The following is a 15,750-nucleotide window of genomic DNA, read 5'->3' as shown; positions in this document are numbered from 1 at the left end:
ATCTCCCCTTGAGACGGCCAAAAGCACACTCCACCACCATTCTGCACTTGCTCAGCCGGTAGTTGAAGAGTTCTTTTTCAGTGTCCAGGGCGCCAGTATAGGGCTTCATGAGCCAGGGCATTAGCGGGTAGGCTGGGTCCCCGAGGATGACTATAGGCATCTCCACATCCCCAAGAGTTATTTTGTGGTCCGGGAAGTAAATACCTTCCTGCAGCCGTCTAAAGAGACCTGAGTTCCTGAAAACACGAGCGTCACGAACCTTGCCCGGCCATCCGACGTGATGTTTGTAAAACGTCCCCTATGGTCCACCAGTGCTTGCAGTACCATTGAAAAGTAGCCCTTTCGGTTGATGTACTGGCTGGCCTGGTGGTCCGGTCCCAGGATAGGGATGTGAGTTCCATCTATAGCCCCACCGCAGTTTGGGAATCCCATCGCGGCGAAGCCATCTATGATGACCTGCGCGTTTCCCAGGGTCACTACCTTTGAGAGCAGTACCTCAACGATTGTGTTGGCCACTTGCATGACAACAACCCCCACGGTAGATTTGCCCACGCCAAAGTGGTTCGCGACTGACCGGTAGCTGTCTGGCGTTGCAAGCTTCCAGAGGGCTATGGCCACTCACTTCTGGACAGTCAGGGCTGCTCGCATCCGGGTGTCACTGCGCTTCAGGGCAGGGGACAGCAACTCACAAAGTTCAAGGAAAGTCCCCTTCCGCATGCGAAAGTTTCGCAGCCACTGGGATTCATCCCAGACCTGCAGCACTATGCGGTCCCACCAGTCCGTGCTTGTTTCCCGGGCCCAGAATCGCTGTTCCACAACATCCACATGACCCATTGCCACCGTGATGTCCGCGGCGCTGGGTCCGTGCTTTCTGACAGGTCTCTGCTACTCTCAGACTTCAGGCCCTCACCGCAGTGCCGTAGCCTCCTCGCCCGATTTATCTGCATCTGCCTCTGGGAAAGGTGGATGATAAGCTGCGAGGCGTTGACAACGGCCACAACTGCAGCGATGGTCGCAGCGGGCTCCATGCTCACAGTGCTGTGGCGTCCACGCTGTCACTGACCAGAAAAGTGCGCGAACTGATTTCCCGCCGGCGCTTTCAGGGAGGGAGGGCGGGAGTGACGGACGGATGACGACAGTTACCCAAAAGCACCCTCGACACATTTTTTTACCCAGAAGGCATTGGCGGCTCGACCCAGAATTCCAGTGGGCAGCGGGGACTGTGGGAACTGTGGGATAGCTGCCCACAGTGCACCGCTTCCAATGTCGACGCTTTCCCCGTTAGTGTGGACTCACAAAGTCGAATTATTGTCCTTAGTGTGGACACACACGTTCGACTTTGCAATATCGATTCCACATATTCGATTTAAGTAAAATCGAACTACGTTCGTAGTGTAGACATACCCTAACATATAAACTTAAAATATGGCTTTAATTGGTGTTTCTATATATTTTTCTTTCTTTATATAGGAATTAGATACAGTGCTCCTGTGTCAGCTAATTTCTAAGTTATCTGCAAAAGAAACTAGTGTTTTCAGGTGCCTAAGTAGCCCCTGGAATCATGGTTAATGTTGCCCCCTACCATCAAAATCTGAAATGCCGCTCCTTTGTTTCTTGGTCTCCTTAGCAGTCTCCTTTGGTCAGAGATGCTGTGCTTCTTCCCCCATGGCTGCCCCAGCTGCCAGGCTTCTAGTAATGCTAATAATACAGCCAGTAATGCTATAGGGAAGCAGCTAGCGTCTGCCTCTTTGCCAGTTAGCCCTGAACTGAGCCAGGTTGTCGCCTTTTCTTCTTCCTCCACGCCTAGCACTGGCTGCAGTTATAACAGGACACGGCTAGCTGGTCTCATAGGCTTTCTTTAACCCTTTTCGTGCTGGTGTCAGGTTTCTTGGCTTCACCATGTATATCCTCCTTTATTAGGGTGGCTATTCCTGCATTCCCAGAATACCAGACATTCCGGTACTTCCAAGAACAGCATGGACCTGCCGCTGCTGATGTGACACCACTTCCACCAGTGTGAGCTTGGATGTATGGTGTGGGAGAAGTCATGCTGCATAGGGGAAGAGGGCACCCTTTTTAATGAGATCTGTAAGAGGGGCTGCAGTCCATTAGGGACTTTGTATGCTCACCCACTGTTAGAGCCACTTGAATGTGGGGATAAGATTTTACGTCCATGCACACATCATAACAGAATGATGCCTGGGGTCAACTCTGAGTTTGGGACCACCGAGCTCCGCAGCAGGGTCTGAGCACACCCTGGTTCTGCAAGCCCCACCACGTCTACAGGAGTGGCGCCAGGGTTTTTGCCGCCCTAGGTGGCAGCGCTCCTCCTCTGAGCATTTGGCGGCGGGGGTCCTTCTGCTCCGTGTCTTCGGGGCACTTTGGCGGCGGGTCCCGGAGCGAGTGAAGGACCCGCTGCCCAATTTCCGCCGAAGACCCGGAGCGGAAGGACCCCCCCGCCACCGAATTTCCGCCAAGGGCGGCAAAATGCCGCCCCCCAAATCCTGCCGCCCTAGGCACTCCATATAGAGGCACTCGAAACCAGTGCCCTGGAAAACCACATGCAAAACACTTGTCTCGGTCTTTGCTGTTATGACTGGGCCTTCCTCTGGATATTTGGGAGGTCCCTGTGCATGGGATCACTCTAGTTCAGGGACCTGTGATATTCCCTTCTTAAACTCTAGTGGGTTGGCAGTTTCGCAGCCTGAGGTGTGGGTCAAAGGCTCTGCACTTTTGGTCCAGGGTATCCATGGGCCTCTTGATCGTCAGGCCACTCCTGAGTCCAGGTGAGGAGGGAGTAGGCTGAAGCCCCTCAAGATGTTCGCTTCCATGGCCCGCTCCATCATTTGGCAGTGTGGGACCCTTGGTCCCAGCAGGTCCCTGGTGGAGTGTTAGTATCGGGTCCTGGCAACCAGATAATTTTCCATGAGACAAACAGTGTCAGTCAGGGTTTTGGAATGATGTCACATCACCCATTGTTTTCCTCCAGTGGGCAGTATCTGCGTGAACTGTTCGAATAGGACAAGCTTGGCAACCTGAGCATCCATCCTCATCTCATCGCTTCTGGGTAACCAGGTGGGGTCTTGGTTCCAGAGGGCACTGCTCATTGCGGAAGTATTGCCGGCACATCTCTTCCACAATGTCCCAGGCATCAAGAATGGCTGCCTTGACCTGAGCATACTGGATATGAGTCAACAATGTGCCCTTGTTGCCAAGAAGGCTAACGGCATTTTGGGCTGTATAAGTAGGGGCATTGCCAGCAGATCGAGGGACGTTATCATTCCCCTCTATTCGACATTGGTGAGGCCTCATCTGGAGTACTGTGTCCAGTTTTGGGCCCCACACTACAAGAAGGATGTGGAAAAATTGGAAAGAGTCCAGCGGAGGGCAACAAAAATGATTAGGGGGCTGGAGCACATGACTTATGAGGAGAGGCTGAGGGAACTGGGATTGTTTAGTCTGCAGAAGAGAAGAATGAGGGGGGATTTGATAGCTGCTTTCAACTACCTGAAAGGGGGTTCCAAAGAGGATGGATCTAGACTGTTCTCAGTGGTACCTGATGACAGAACAAGGAGTAATGATCTCAAGTTGCAGTTGGGGAGGTTTAGGTTGGATATTAGGAAAAACTTTTTCACTAGGAGGGTGGTGAAGCACTGGAATGGGTTACCTAGGGAGGTGGTGGAATCTCCTTCCTTAGAGGTTTTTAAGGTCAGGCTTGACAAAGTCCTGGCTGGAATGATTTAGTTGGGAATTGGTCCTGCTTTGAGCAGGGGGTTGGACTAGATGACCTCCTGAAGTCCCTTCCAACTCTGATATTCTATGATTCTATGATACTCTCGGGCCGCAACAGGGTCTCTAAAGCACGATACAGTTGTGCCATCCCAGTTAGGCATGGAGCCAGCAAAACAGCTCTTTGGTTTAGGGGCCATCAGGCCACCATAGCCACTTGCTCAAAGATTTCAAGGAAGGCTTCAGGATTGTCATTAGGCGGCAGCTTGGTAAGCCTGACCGGCAGTGGCCAGGGCTAGGTTGAGTTTCACTGGCACCACTGTATCAGATGGCTGTAGTATCACGACCACCTGCTGTACCAGCTGCTGCTGCTGGTGGACTGCTAAATTGCGAATCAAAAGCTGCTGCTGGTTGGCCATTTGTTGGAACACTTGTTGCTGATGATGATTATGCACATTCTGATTGGCCATTCATTTTAGCAGCTGATCCATCTCTATTAAGCTATGGGAGGAGGTGTTTTCATGAGGGTGTTTCCCCCTGCGCCCAGACTCCCTTATGCAAGGACTAGGGCATCTGCCTTCATTCTCTACCGATTTTGTAATAGGGTGCATGGAGGGCCAGGTGGCCTAGTGATTGGAACACCTGACTTCTGGCCCCTTGCTTCCCTAGCAGAGGTGCCTCAGTCCTTAAGAAGGGACCCTATGGAAGCAATGCTTCCCAGCAAAGAGTCTAAGTCCACTGCCCTGGGCTACTTCCCACCGCTGTCCCTTCAATTTGGCGTGTGGCCCCTATAGTCCAAATAGTCTGTAGAGGCTCAACTCAAGTAGCATCCCATTGTGGACCTTTTGCAGCATCTTGCCACAGCCTTAGGTCCTTCTGGGCAGGGCAGACATAAAATTGTAGGGGCCTAACTCCAAAATGTCTCTATAGTTCAATCACACCGTTCACTCACTGCTGGGTGCTCCTTGGTCTCCTCAGCAGTCTCCCTCAGTCCCTAAGTGCTTCTTCCCCAATGGCTACCCCTCTTTAAGTTAGCCACTATGCTATTCTTATCACACAAAAATTTATATGTTGCTGTTGGCTTTATGATTTAACACTCTGGGGGCTTATAAGAAGGAACTAATACATAACTAATAAAAAATGGTTCTATTCTCATTAGTCCCACTTGTGACTAGAATATCCTCAACATCATTACACAGCAAATTCACATCACTTTAAAGATATATCTGCATTCCCATTAAATGTACTTACTTTCAGTGCTTTACAAGTGAGACAAAAAACAAAAACTAAACTAAAAACAAACAATAAACAAACCCTGTTCTAGGATGAATATGGATTACAGTATCTCAGGCTGGATATTTTTTTTCAAATTAAAAAAAGGGTTAGTGTTTTTTTTAGTTATATGATATAAAACAAATAGGGGCCAGATTCTCAGCTGGTGAGCTGGAGCTATGCTGATTTGTATCAGGGAAGGGTTTGGCCCTCCCATTCATGAGTCTAAAGTTACTCTTTGGCTCATCTATGACTCAGAAAAGAGCTTCACTTAGAAGTGAAGTTGGCAAGTAATTAATTATAGTCACACAGCATTCATCCTGCATACACATTTAATGTAAGTTATTGCTTTCTGATCTGCATAGCAGACCTAGGATCAGATTCACCGGTCCATGTAAGGTTGGTGCAGGACTGTGTGAGACAAGAAAAGTAAATTTAAACCAGCTTTACATTCCCGATCCTTGATCTGCGCATGGATCAGCTCAGCCAAAGGCTACTGTAATTTACATCGGCTGCCCAGGGCCTCAATGAACAGTTTCTGCAGCTGGACACTACCATGGTGTAGGGATGTCCTGACCACATCCCTTACATTGGGGACTAATGAAGGTGGCATAGAACTGCCACACCAGCTCATCACCATCAAGAGATTCCCCTGGCAGCTGCAGCAGGTTAAAGTCTGGCTTCTTGGCTGCAATACTGTGCTCTCTTTTATGTGCGTGTAACTCCCACTGACATTGACTAGAGATCTAGGACATTGACTGGAGAATTTTTTTAAATCAAAGTATGTCCAGATTAGTATTTTACATAGTTATTTATTAATTGCACACTTACCTTGCATTGCTAGGACTGCCTGTTGTGAGATTAGCCAGAGCTATGGCAGCAGCTTCTTTTACCTCTTCATTCTCACTGCTTAGCAACTGAATTAGCTGGGGAATCCCTTTAAAAAAATAATTGTACATATGCTGCTTTAAATAACCCATGGGAAACTGTAAAATGATAATATGGTCCTTACAAAATGGAGCTTAATGGAGCTAATTCCATCTCCTCCCCAATTTACTCACCTTGGATTCCAAAAGCATCTTTGCTAGCTAAATTCTCACACATAGCAGAAATAGCTTGAGAAGCAGCAGCTTTAGCACCATCATTGTCAGTTCCCAAAAGGGTTATGAGGCACTTTTCAATCTCTTCTTCATGCAAAATTTTTCTATTTTCAGCTTTACACAAAACAAACAAAAAATAGCATTAATCTTCATAGAAATATGATTGCAAATGAGAAAAATGACATCTATTTGATCTCACACATTTGTTCCTTGCTTTTGATACAAATGAGAGACTAAAGCCTGGTGTGTGGCATCACAGTTCAAGGCAATTGCACCTATATTCCTCCCTCATGGTCCACCAAGGGCACTCACTCTAGCTCCTGGTTCCTCAGCTGTCACCTCTCCTGGGCAGAGACCCACATTAAAAGGTAAGGAATATAAAAAGGATGCATTTTAATAACCAGCTTTAAACACAAATAGCCTAATTCAGTAGAGAGTTTGTTCCCTGATAGTCTTAAAATCACATGTATGATCTGGGCGGCCCTGATGCATACATATCACAAGGCTAGCTGTTTTCTCTTTTCCAGCCAGTTTCTACATATTTTATACTCATCAGAACTACATAATCTACATTACAAAGTATAATGCACAAAAACTCAAGTATTGGGAGAATTTTAAGCAACAGCAGAAAGAAACTTGGCACAGCATTGATGTGTAACAGCCAACACTCTCCAGAGGGCATTAAATGGGATTACAGACTGATTTGACAAGTAATAGACTTTGCTTCTGACCTGTTGCTTGCCAAACTAGTCTGTAATCCCTAATAATGCTCTCTGGGGGGGGGCGGTCTTCTTGCTTCAGTAATTTGTTTTGATATAGAAAATTCATCATTGCTATATGGAATGTTTGTATTTTTTAAAAATGCTATTCTTATTTTTCCAAATGGCATGTGTGATTAAGGATGAAAATTTTTTTCATATAGAGGTAAAAAAGATATTTACTGCCTACATGAAGGCAAATTAAGAACATTAATACTGTGCAGTAGTTCCTTTAAACTAGTAAATATAGCCATTTAAAATGTATTAGAAAGAATTAGAAATAACCTAGAACAGCAGATTTTGATTTGATTTTATTGTATAGTACAGTGTACATATAAAGAAAATTATTAACATTTTAAGTTTTATTTTCCAATTGTATTCTAAGGACAAACATTTCTGGCTGACCCTATCTCTACCTGCATGAGCTTGTCCATTTGGGTTTTATTATGGGCCTATTATGTACAATAAAGCAACATCATTTTGCATCAAAGCACTTCTCATGTTCAGAGGCCAACACCATATTTGTAGTGATAAATCTCTTGACCCTGGAACTATTTGAATATATTGAATTAATACTACACAGAGCAATCAGACACAGGCAGCCAGCAGAGTCTGGAGGACCAACACCTCATCCCGTTTTTGAGCACTGAGCCCATCATGAACTAACTCTTGTCGTTTAGGTTTTTGGTTTTTTCTTCTACTTCTCCTTTTTACCCCAAAACTAGGAACAAAGAGCCCAATACACTATTGCCCTGCACCTTGTGTAATCATTTATACCAAAGTTAGGGCAAAGTGGGTGAAATATACTATTAAATTACAATTACAGAATTTAAAAACCATTTTGTTCTCACTTTGCACTCACGTAAATGATTGCATTATTTGTGAGACAACAGTGAATCAGGGTCAAAGCTTATAAACCATAACTCTGGATGTACAAAATAAAAGCCCTGCAAAGGAACTGTATTAAATCCAGAATTTTGTGGCACAACAAAGCAATCTTTAATAGCACAGTGATTAAACTGCCAGTTTGGCCTTATATAAACAGAGCACTGAACTAAAGATGGTGTCCAAAATTTAATAAAATATTTGTGCCACCTAAGTTGCTTTGTTCATACAGTGTAACCCTTTTGTGACATCTTTCCCAACAAAGAAAAGCTAAGGCAAATACTTTTTTGAAGGATGACATGCAAAAAAATAATGTGTTTACTAGCATCACATACATCAGGAAAAAAGCAACTTCAGTGACAGCTGCCAACACTACTTATTTCAGAAACTGACACTGGTTTATAGCTAACTGTTGTAGTCAGAAAATAGATACATGTACCATCATAACAGAGGTACAATTTTCTATTTAAATGCAAGACCATAATTCTTTTTCTCTACCCTGCTGGAAATGTTCTCAAAATCCAGCTGTGTTCACCAAACCTGCAAAGGGCAGATTACTGTATAGTTATAACAGATTTTAATGATGAAGTCACATGCTGACTCAGAACTATAATGCACTATATTGGATTTCTGCCCAAGAAGTCATGCACTTACATTTTAATCAGAGTAATAATCAAGTACTATACCAGACACTAGGCATACTACTAATGCAATGAATTTACAAATGCTGCATGTTTAGTACCTTTACAGTACAAAAAAATCCCCAAAACACAATTGCATACTGTTGATTCTGATTTCCCCCTACACTGTTCCTGGTAATTGCTACTGTTCCACCTTTTCTTCAGCTAAGAAGTTAACTTTAGATCATGAACCTGGCTAGCTGCAATGTATTTAACATCTCCCTCTCTCCCTGGTGCCATGTCTAGGAGCTAATTTATTGGACAGAGTTTCACACTAGCCCAGTATAACACGTCATCCCTTCATCTAACTTTCAGCCACCCTAAATCCTACAGTTTTGAGGCAAATATTCTTAATTTTCTTCTCTAACCTCTATTTTTCTAACTTGTTTAATCTACGCCAGTGGTCACCAACCAGTCGATTGTGATTGACTGGTCGATCCTAGAGGATCTCCCAGTCGATCGCAATCTCCGGCAGCACAGTGGGGCTGCCGCTAAGATAGGCTCCCTGCCTGCCTAGGCCCCATGCCACTCCCGGAAGCGGCCAGTCTGGCCCCGCGGCTCTGGGGGCGGAGGGGCAGGGGTCTCCCTCTGCAGCTGCTCCTGCCTGTAAGCACTGTCCCCGCAGCTCCCATTGGCTGGGAACAGAGAGCTGTGGCCCAGGGGAGCGGCGGGGGCGGTGCTTGCAGAGAGGGGCGGCCCAAAGGGGATGCAGGGGTGCGTTGGCCCTTTCCGTGAGTGGCGTGGGGCCAGGGTAGGCAGGGAGCCTGCCTTAGTAGCAGCCATGCTGCACCACCGACTGGGAGCCGCCGGAGGTAAGTGCTGCCCGGCAGGAGGCCACACCCCAAGCTCCAGTCCTGACCCCCCTCCCAGAGCCAGCACCCTGTAATCCCTCCTGTACCCCAACACTCTGTCCCAGTCCGGAGCCCCCTCCTGCAACCCAAACTCCCTCCCAAGCTTGCACCCCTCACCCCCTCCTGCATCCCAACTCCTTGCCCCAGGCTCAGTCCAGAGCCCCCTCCCACACTGCGAACCCCTCAGCCTCAGGCCAGAGCCCGCAGCACCTCCCGAACCCCAACTCCCTATCCCAGCTCGGTGAAAGTGAGTGAGGGTGGGGGAGAGCAAGTGACGGAGAGAGGGGGGATGGAGTGAGTGGGGCGGGGCTTTGGGGAAGGGGCGGGGCCTCAGGGAAGGGGCGAGGTAGATCCTGGGTGGCCCTTAAATTCAAAAAGTGATCTTGGGCGTAAAAAGGTTGGAGACCACTGATCTATGCCATATATTGTAGTCTGAAGAAGAGACCAAGCCTTTATATTGAAACCATTGACTGCGTTTGTAAAGAAAGATAACAAGAAGATGCATCATCACTGACAATTATATCCAATTATATAAGATTGTATATGATACAATAATATATTATGAGTAGTTCTTGTCAGAATGTGCTTTAGGAATGTCATATTGTAGATGTTAGAACAGTAGGACACCAAAATGCAAAAAAAGGTAAGCAAAGAGGGAAGAGAGGTATGTGTTTATATGCAAGAAGTAAGTGTGAAAGAAGAAATAAAAATATATTGTAGTCGTAGGAACATAAGTAATCTATTTGGAATGCAGTACACAGAAACCTGTCACAGGACTATGAAAAATGGTGTTTACATTCTTATTGTTCATTTTTTCCCAGAATGTCATAATAAAATAGCAACACTGGAAAAATACATAATGAAAGTCTTAACACAATCTCCTCCTCTCCGATCTACTGTGCCAATCATCAACGTACAGAACTCTCACTGACATTCCATGTGTGGAATTTCCATTGACAGGTGGAGAAAATGAATGGAGATCCATAGTGTGGACTGGAGGGGCAGAGTCACTCTTTTCATATAGCATTTGCAATAGAAATAATTGTAAATATTCAATTGGTCAAACTAGGAGGTTATGAGAAGAATTAGATGAGGACACAAGAAAGGAGACCTGAGAGGCAGGGGAGGGGAAGAAGAGTTTTTTCTAACTGTATATTAAATTAGATAATATGTTTACAAAATGTACATAGATTAAATTTATAATGCTGCCCTGTGATCTGAAGAAATTGGAGATTGTCTGAATGCAGCATTCAGACAATCTGAGGCAGGATGGGGTATCCCCTACAGATAAGGGGACAGAAGAGCTCCCTTTTTCTCCAACAGGATGTGCACGGGACCAAGGAGATGGTGCCACAGAGGGTACAGCAGAGGTTGCGGCAATGAGAAAAGATCCTAGAGATGTAACCGTAACTGGGAAATTGGGGGGAGGAGGGGAGGGAAGCCTCCTCTGAGAAGCCCTGGGATGGGTGTGGAAATATGGTGTCCCATCTGTGGCCAGCTGGGTCATTTTGCCTGAGATTTCCCAATCCAACCACTGAGGCCCAGTGCTGAGAAGGCCAGCTCCACCTTAACCTCAGAATACACTGTGCGACCGAATCTTTGGAGGTGGGGGGAGTCACCCAGCCAGTTCCTCAATGGCATATAATTTTCATGTTGAGCCATTCTCACACAAAGCTCCTGCCCACATGTCATGCTACACCCTCTGGGGTGCACACTCATCTGATCACCAGTGAGAGCAGAAGGTGATAGTTAACGGGGAAACAATAATTGTATGGAGAGATACTAGGATTGCTAAAACCATAGTTAAACTCCATGTAGTGAAACCCCATCAAATGCTCCCAGGCTATGAAACCTGGATTAAAGTTCCCAGTGTAACAGCCTTCACTCTACCTACAGCACAGACTTCCATACAGACCCAGGAAGGTCAGGAGTATTGGTTGTAGATGTGCTAGCAGACATTCCATTTTCTTTGCTGTTGGGGAAGGATATTATGGCTTTTAAGGCAGAATGGGTGAACTGGACCCCTCAGTTAGCTCCAAAGCTGCAAGGGACCATGTCAGCCAAAATGCAAATGGAGCAGGTGACAGGGAGAAGTAGGGCTGGGTACCCCCTGCATGTAACAAAGAAACTGATACTGTGATAGCCACAAAGAAGGGGGAAGTCTGAAGTTATAAAAGGTATTGGCAGACATGCCAGCCATGGAACAAACTTGTGGGTTCCCCTAGGATGCCAGACAAGCACCCTAGTTATACCCACTTCTTTATGGGGGAGATCTGACAGATATTGCAACCCCATGCAGTATCTTTGGGGACCTTTGTATTACTTTTATTAATGGTTTACATAGGATTGTGTTCTACTCCATAGAGGAGGGTTACCACATCTCCTATAGGAGCTAAAACTGTAGGGGGTGATTACTTCTGAGATTGTGAACTCCAGAGAAGTTCCACCCCTGAGGTGGTTTGTGTATACTAGTTCAAGCTGGGTTTTCTAGAAAGTAGGAGACAAAGAAAGGGTGTTTGGTATAAAAGGATGAGCTTGAACTGACACAAGGCCTTCATTTTGTTTCAGCAAACAAATAGGACCCTTCTGCATGGGTCGGGGCCACTGCTGGACAGAAGGTCCTGTCTGTTTGCTGGTCAGAAAGAAAGCCCTGTTCGTTTAAACTCAGCCTTTTATACCGAAAATCTTTTCTTTGTCTGTTGGTCTCTGGAGTCCCAGTTTGAACTAGCATATGCCAGCCTCCCTGGGGGGAGGGGGAGGTTGAACCTCTCTGGAGGTGTTTACAACCTAAGGGATTGACTTTACTCACCCCACACTATTTTTCATTCCTAGAGGAGCTGCTGTAACTCTCCACTCTTCCCACCAGAGGTATTTTCACGTATAGACTTATTTAAACAGCAACCTCAAGGGCAAAAGCGATGAGTATGTTCTGCATAATTCTGAACTCAATGGTGAATTAAAAAAACCTGTCTGCAAAAATAGGAACCATGCTATGAATAATTATAAAAAGATAAGAAAAAAAACTATCTAAATCCACAGGGATTATTAATCTGCAGGACATTTAAAGTCTATTATGTCCCTGCAATAGGAATTTATACCCTAACTTGCCTGACATTTAGATGAGCAGTTGTAGGTTTAAGAGAGGGAACTAGCCCAATTATTGCTATTCGGGTTTAACCACTGCCAATGAGGAATATTTTCTGGCAAACAACGCTTGAGATATCAGGTATCTAAAATCATTAAATAAAAGATAAAGGCCCAAATTTTCAGAGGCCAAGATTCCCTTTTTGGAAACATTTTGTACCCACATATTAGCAGTTTCTACATCTAACTTAGTATCCGTTTGCTATTTTGACCACTAAGATTTGCAACTGCAATTCATTTGTGGAATTATTTCTTCCCAGCACAATTAGTATTCTCAGGCTGGGAAGTGACCCTCAGGCTGGCTGAAAATTCACCCCCACAGGATTTCCATAAGAAATTAACATAGAACTTTAAAAAGTGACATACGATCATAAGCTGTTTTAGTAATTGCCTTTGCTGCATTCTTCTGAATATCAGGAATGGTAGACATTTCTGCAAATGAAAGTAGCTTTTTAAGACCTCCTGTCTGCTGAATTAGTTGCATAGTATCCACATCCTCAAGACAATTTGCCACCACTGCAAGAGCTTCCACATGAAGATCATTAAATTCCTAGTAAGAAAAATAAAAAGTCTTCTAATGAGCATTAAAATATCTTTAACTTTTCTACTTTCTAAGATAATTACCATAATTAATTACTGCACATTCTGGTACACAATGAAATCCATTGTGCATCTTTTAAAAATATGTTGATAGACTCCACAACCTGTGTTAACTTGGAGTCAAGCTTGGTTATAATTCTGAAAAAAATGGAAAGACTCCCATTGATTTCAATGGGCTTTGGATCAGGCCCTTAGAGTGAACTGAATATCTTAAGGTTTCAAAAAGCTTTACTATATAATTAAGCCTCACAATACTCCAGAGGTAGGCAACCTATGGCACACGTGCCGAAGGCGGCACGCAAGCTGATTTTCAGTGGCACTCACACTGCCCGGGTCCTGGCCACTGGTCCAGGGGGCTCTGCATTTTAATTTAATTTTAAATGAAGCTTCTTAAGCATTTTAAAAACCTTACTTACTTTACATACAACAATAGTTTAGTTATGTATTATAGACTTATAGAAAGAGACCTTCTAAAAACATTAAAATGTATTACTGGCACGTGAAACCTTAAATTAGAGTGAATAAATGAAGACTCGGCACATCACTTCTGAAAGGTTGCCAACCCCTGCGATACTCCCACAAGGGAAATAAGTATCATTATATTCATTTTACAGATGGTTAAAACTGAGGCAGTAGGTGCTCAAGTGACTCATTCCAGATCCCAGAGCCAGAGCCACTGCTAAGCATAAGCAGACTAAGCAATTACTTAGGATGCCAAGCAGCTCAAGGGAGCCACTATTCGCTTTTTTATTATGTGATGTGTTGGGGGGGGGGGAAGGGGAGAGGATTATACCTGCTTAGCGCCCCCAGTGGGACAGCATTACCTCTGCCTGGAGCAGTGGAGTATCCAAGTCAGGAATGGAACCTGGAATCATTGGTGTTTAGACTAAATTAAGGGAACAAGATTGGCTCTGAAACTGTGCACTAGCACTGGACAAAATATAGAAAATGGAAAACGTCACATAAAATTAAGCCATGTGAATTCTTCCACTATTTGAAATACTTTGAAAAATGTTCAGTAATGTCATTATAAAAAGAGTGTTAACAGAACCAAAATGATAAAACAATAAACACAGCATGAAAACTAGTGATTCTCCCTCTCACTCACCAGGCATAGCTGTAAAAAAAAAAAAAATGATTTTCCAACTACCACTTAGATGTGATGAGATCTTATTTTTATCTGAATAAGCTGACAGGCTGAAAAACAAAACCAAATCTGCTTCCCAGATGATGGTTAATATGAGAGAAACCCTTCCTTTACTTTATCATCTCTCCACATATTACTGATCAGTACCACAGCAATGACAAAAACTACCTAGGCTGCTGCTCTTCTTGGGCACCATTCTGCCATCCTTATATTTAGTACCTCATTCATGAGTGACCCATTGATTACACATACTACATTCAGTCTTTTCAAATGAATTATTATTACTCTGGTTACACTAAAAGGGGCAAAAAATTCAAAAGGCAAACATTTATTTTGTTTATACTTTTCAAAGAAATAGCATTAATGAACATTTCTCTGGATTTAGTTTACTCTGTCAATTTGTCAGCTCTTACTTCCCACAACAACAAATTTAAAATGATGAAGTTCATTTCTTTAGTAGGATGCATGGATGAAGACTGGATACAGAATATCTGAAACACACTTTTTCAAGTTTACATTTATAGTTCATATTTCAAATAAACTGTACCTTAGTTTCCAGTATCTTAAAAAGTTGATCTAATCCTTGGTTTTCTCTCAGTATTATCCTGGTTTCTCTGTCATTGCTAATTACACCAAAGGTTTTGAGAGCTAACAATTGAACAACTGGATATTCAGATTTCAGCAGTTCCAGCAAGGCAGGAATTGCATTTAGTTCACGAACTGCAGCACGGCTTTGAAAATCCTGCAGTGAAATACCAAACTGAGTAGTATAATTGATAGCACAACTGTTGGCTTTACATAAAGAACAATTAAACTCTGATTTCAAACATATATTAATGAGCTAATATTTTGCAACTTTTAATTCTGAAGGTCTCTTTCCATTTGGGCTAAAATGGAAATTGAAATAAGTATTCCACAAAACAATATTCAAAACAGTCCAAAGAATTTTGCATTACTAAAGTATTAATTATAATGTCTAGTTATAGTTGAGGAGGCTGAAAATATTGATGCTTATCTCAGTCCATATATGGATTTTTTGGAAAAGTTTGGTGAAATTTAGTTTGAGCATTTCAAGTTATCATACTGACAAAAAAGAGACTTTTTCACACTTTGAAGCACTTGTCTGGTTTCCTCTCTTAGGCTTCAATAACTAAAAAACTGGTTTTGTTTAATATTTCAACCTTTGCATATATATCTAATCTATATCTATATTGCTCAGTGAAGAATGTCTACTATACCATATTAAAATGGTAAAGGAATAAAGTAGTTACAATCTGTTTATAATAGCATATTGCACCTGTGCAGTGTGTAATTTTCCTTATCAATTTAAGCAAGCACCTGGTGCAATTATCCAGATACACCCTGCAACGAAGTCAGCAAGATAGCAAGAGAGGAGAAACAGCAAAACATGATTCAGAAAAAAGACTTGTTCTGATGCCCCAAAAAAGAGAACCATGAATTTAATTCATTACTGAATTGATTTGCCTAGCCTCTGAAAAGAACTACTATACAACTGTACCATTCTTTTGCTAAGCAACATATGGGTGACATTAGTGCTGACTGTGAAAGTAGTCAATTACAATA

General features: G+C 43.7%; 1 protein-coding gene across 5 annotated transcripts in view; it reads right to left on the bottom strand.

The window, feature by feature from the left end:
* Positions 1 to 15,750, bottom strand: part of ARMC3 (armadillo repeat containing 3) — a 112,548-nt gene that overhangs the window by 51,876 nt on the left and 44,922 nt on the right. For all 5 annotated transcript variants that reach the window (XM_026649489.1, XM_026649488.1, XM_026649491.1 and 2 more), the window contains 4 exons: positions 14,714 to 14,908; positions 12,786 to 12,969; positions 6,063 to 6,215; positions 5,833 to 5,938 (listed from right to left, as the gene is read on the bottom strand). In XM_026649489.1, coding sequence (XP_026505274.1) covers positions 5,833 to 5,938; positions 6,063 to 6,215; positions 12,786 to 12,969; positions 14,714 to 14,908 — 638 coding nt within the window. The remainder of the gene's footprint in view (positions 1 to 5,832; positions 5,939 to 6,062; positions 6,216 to 12,785; positions 12,970 to 14,713; positions 14,909 to 15,750) is intronic.

This window comes from Terrapene carolina, unplaced genomic scaffold (genome assembly GCF_002925995.2).
Source record: "Terrapene carolina triunguis isolate 2854851 unplaced genomic scaffold, T_m_triunguis-2.0 Scaffold84, whole genome shotgun sequence".
Classification (NCBI taxonomy): Eukaryota; Metazoa; Chordata; order Testudines; family Emydidae; genus Terrapene; species Terrapene triunguis.
This window is presented reverse-complemented; position numbering and strand designations above follow the sequence as displayed.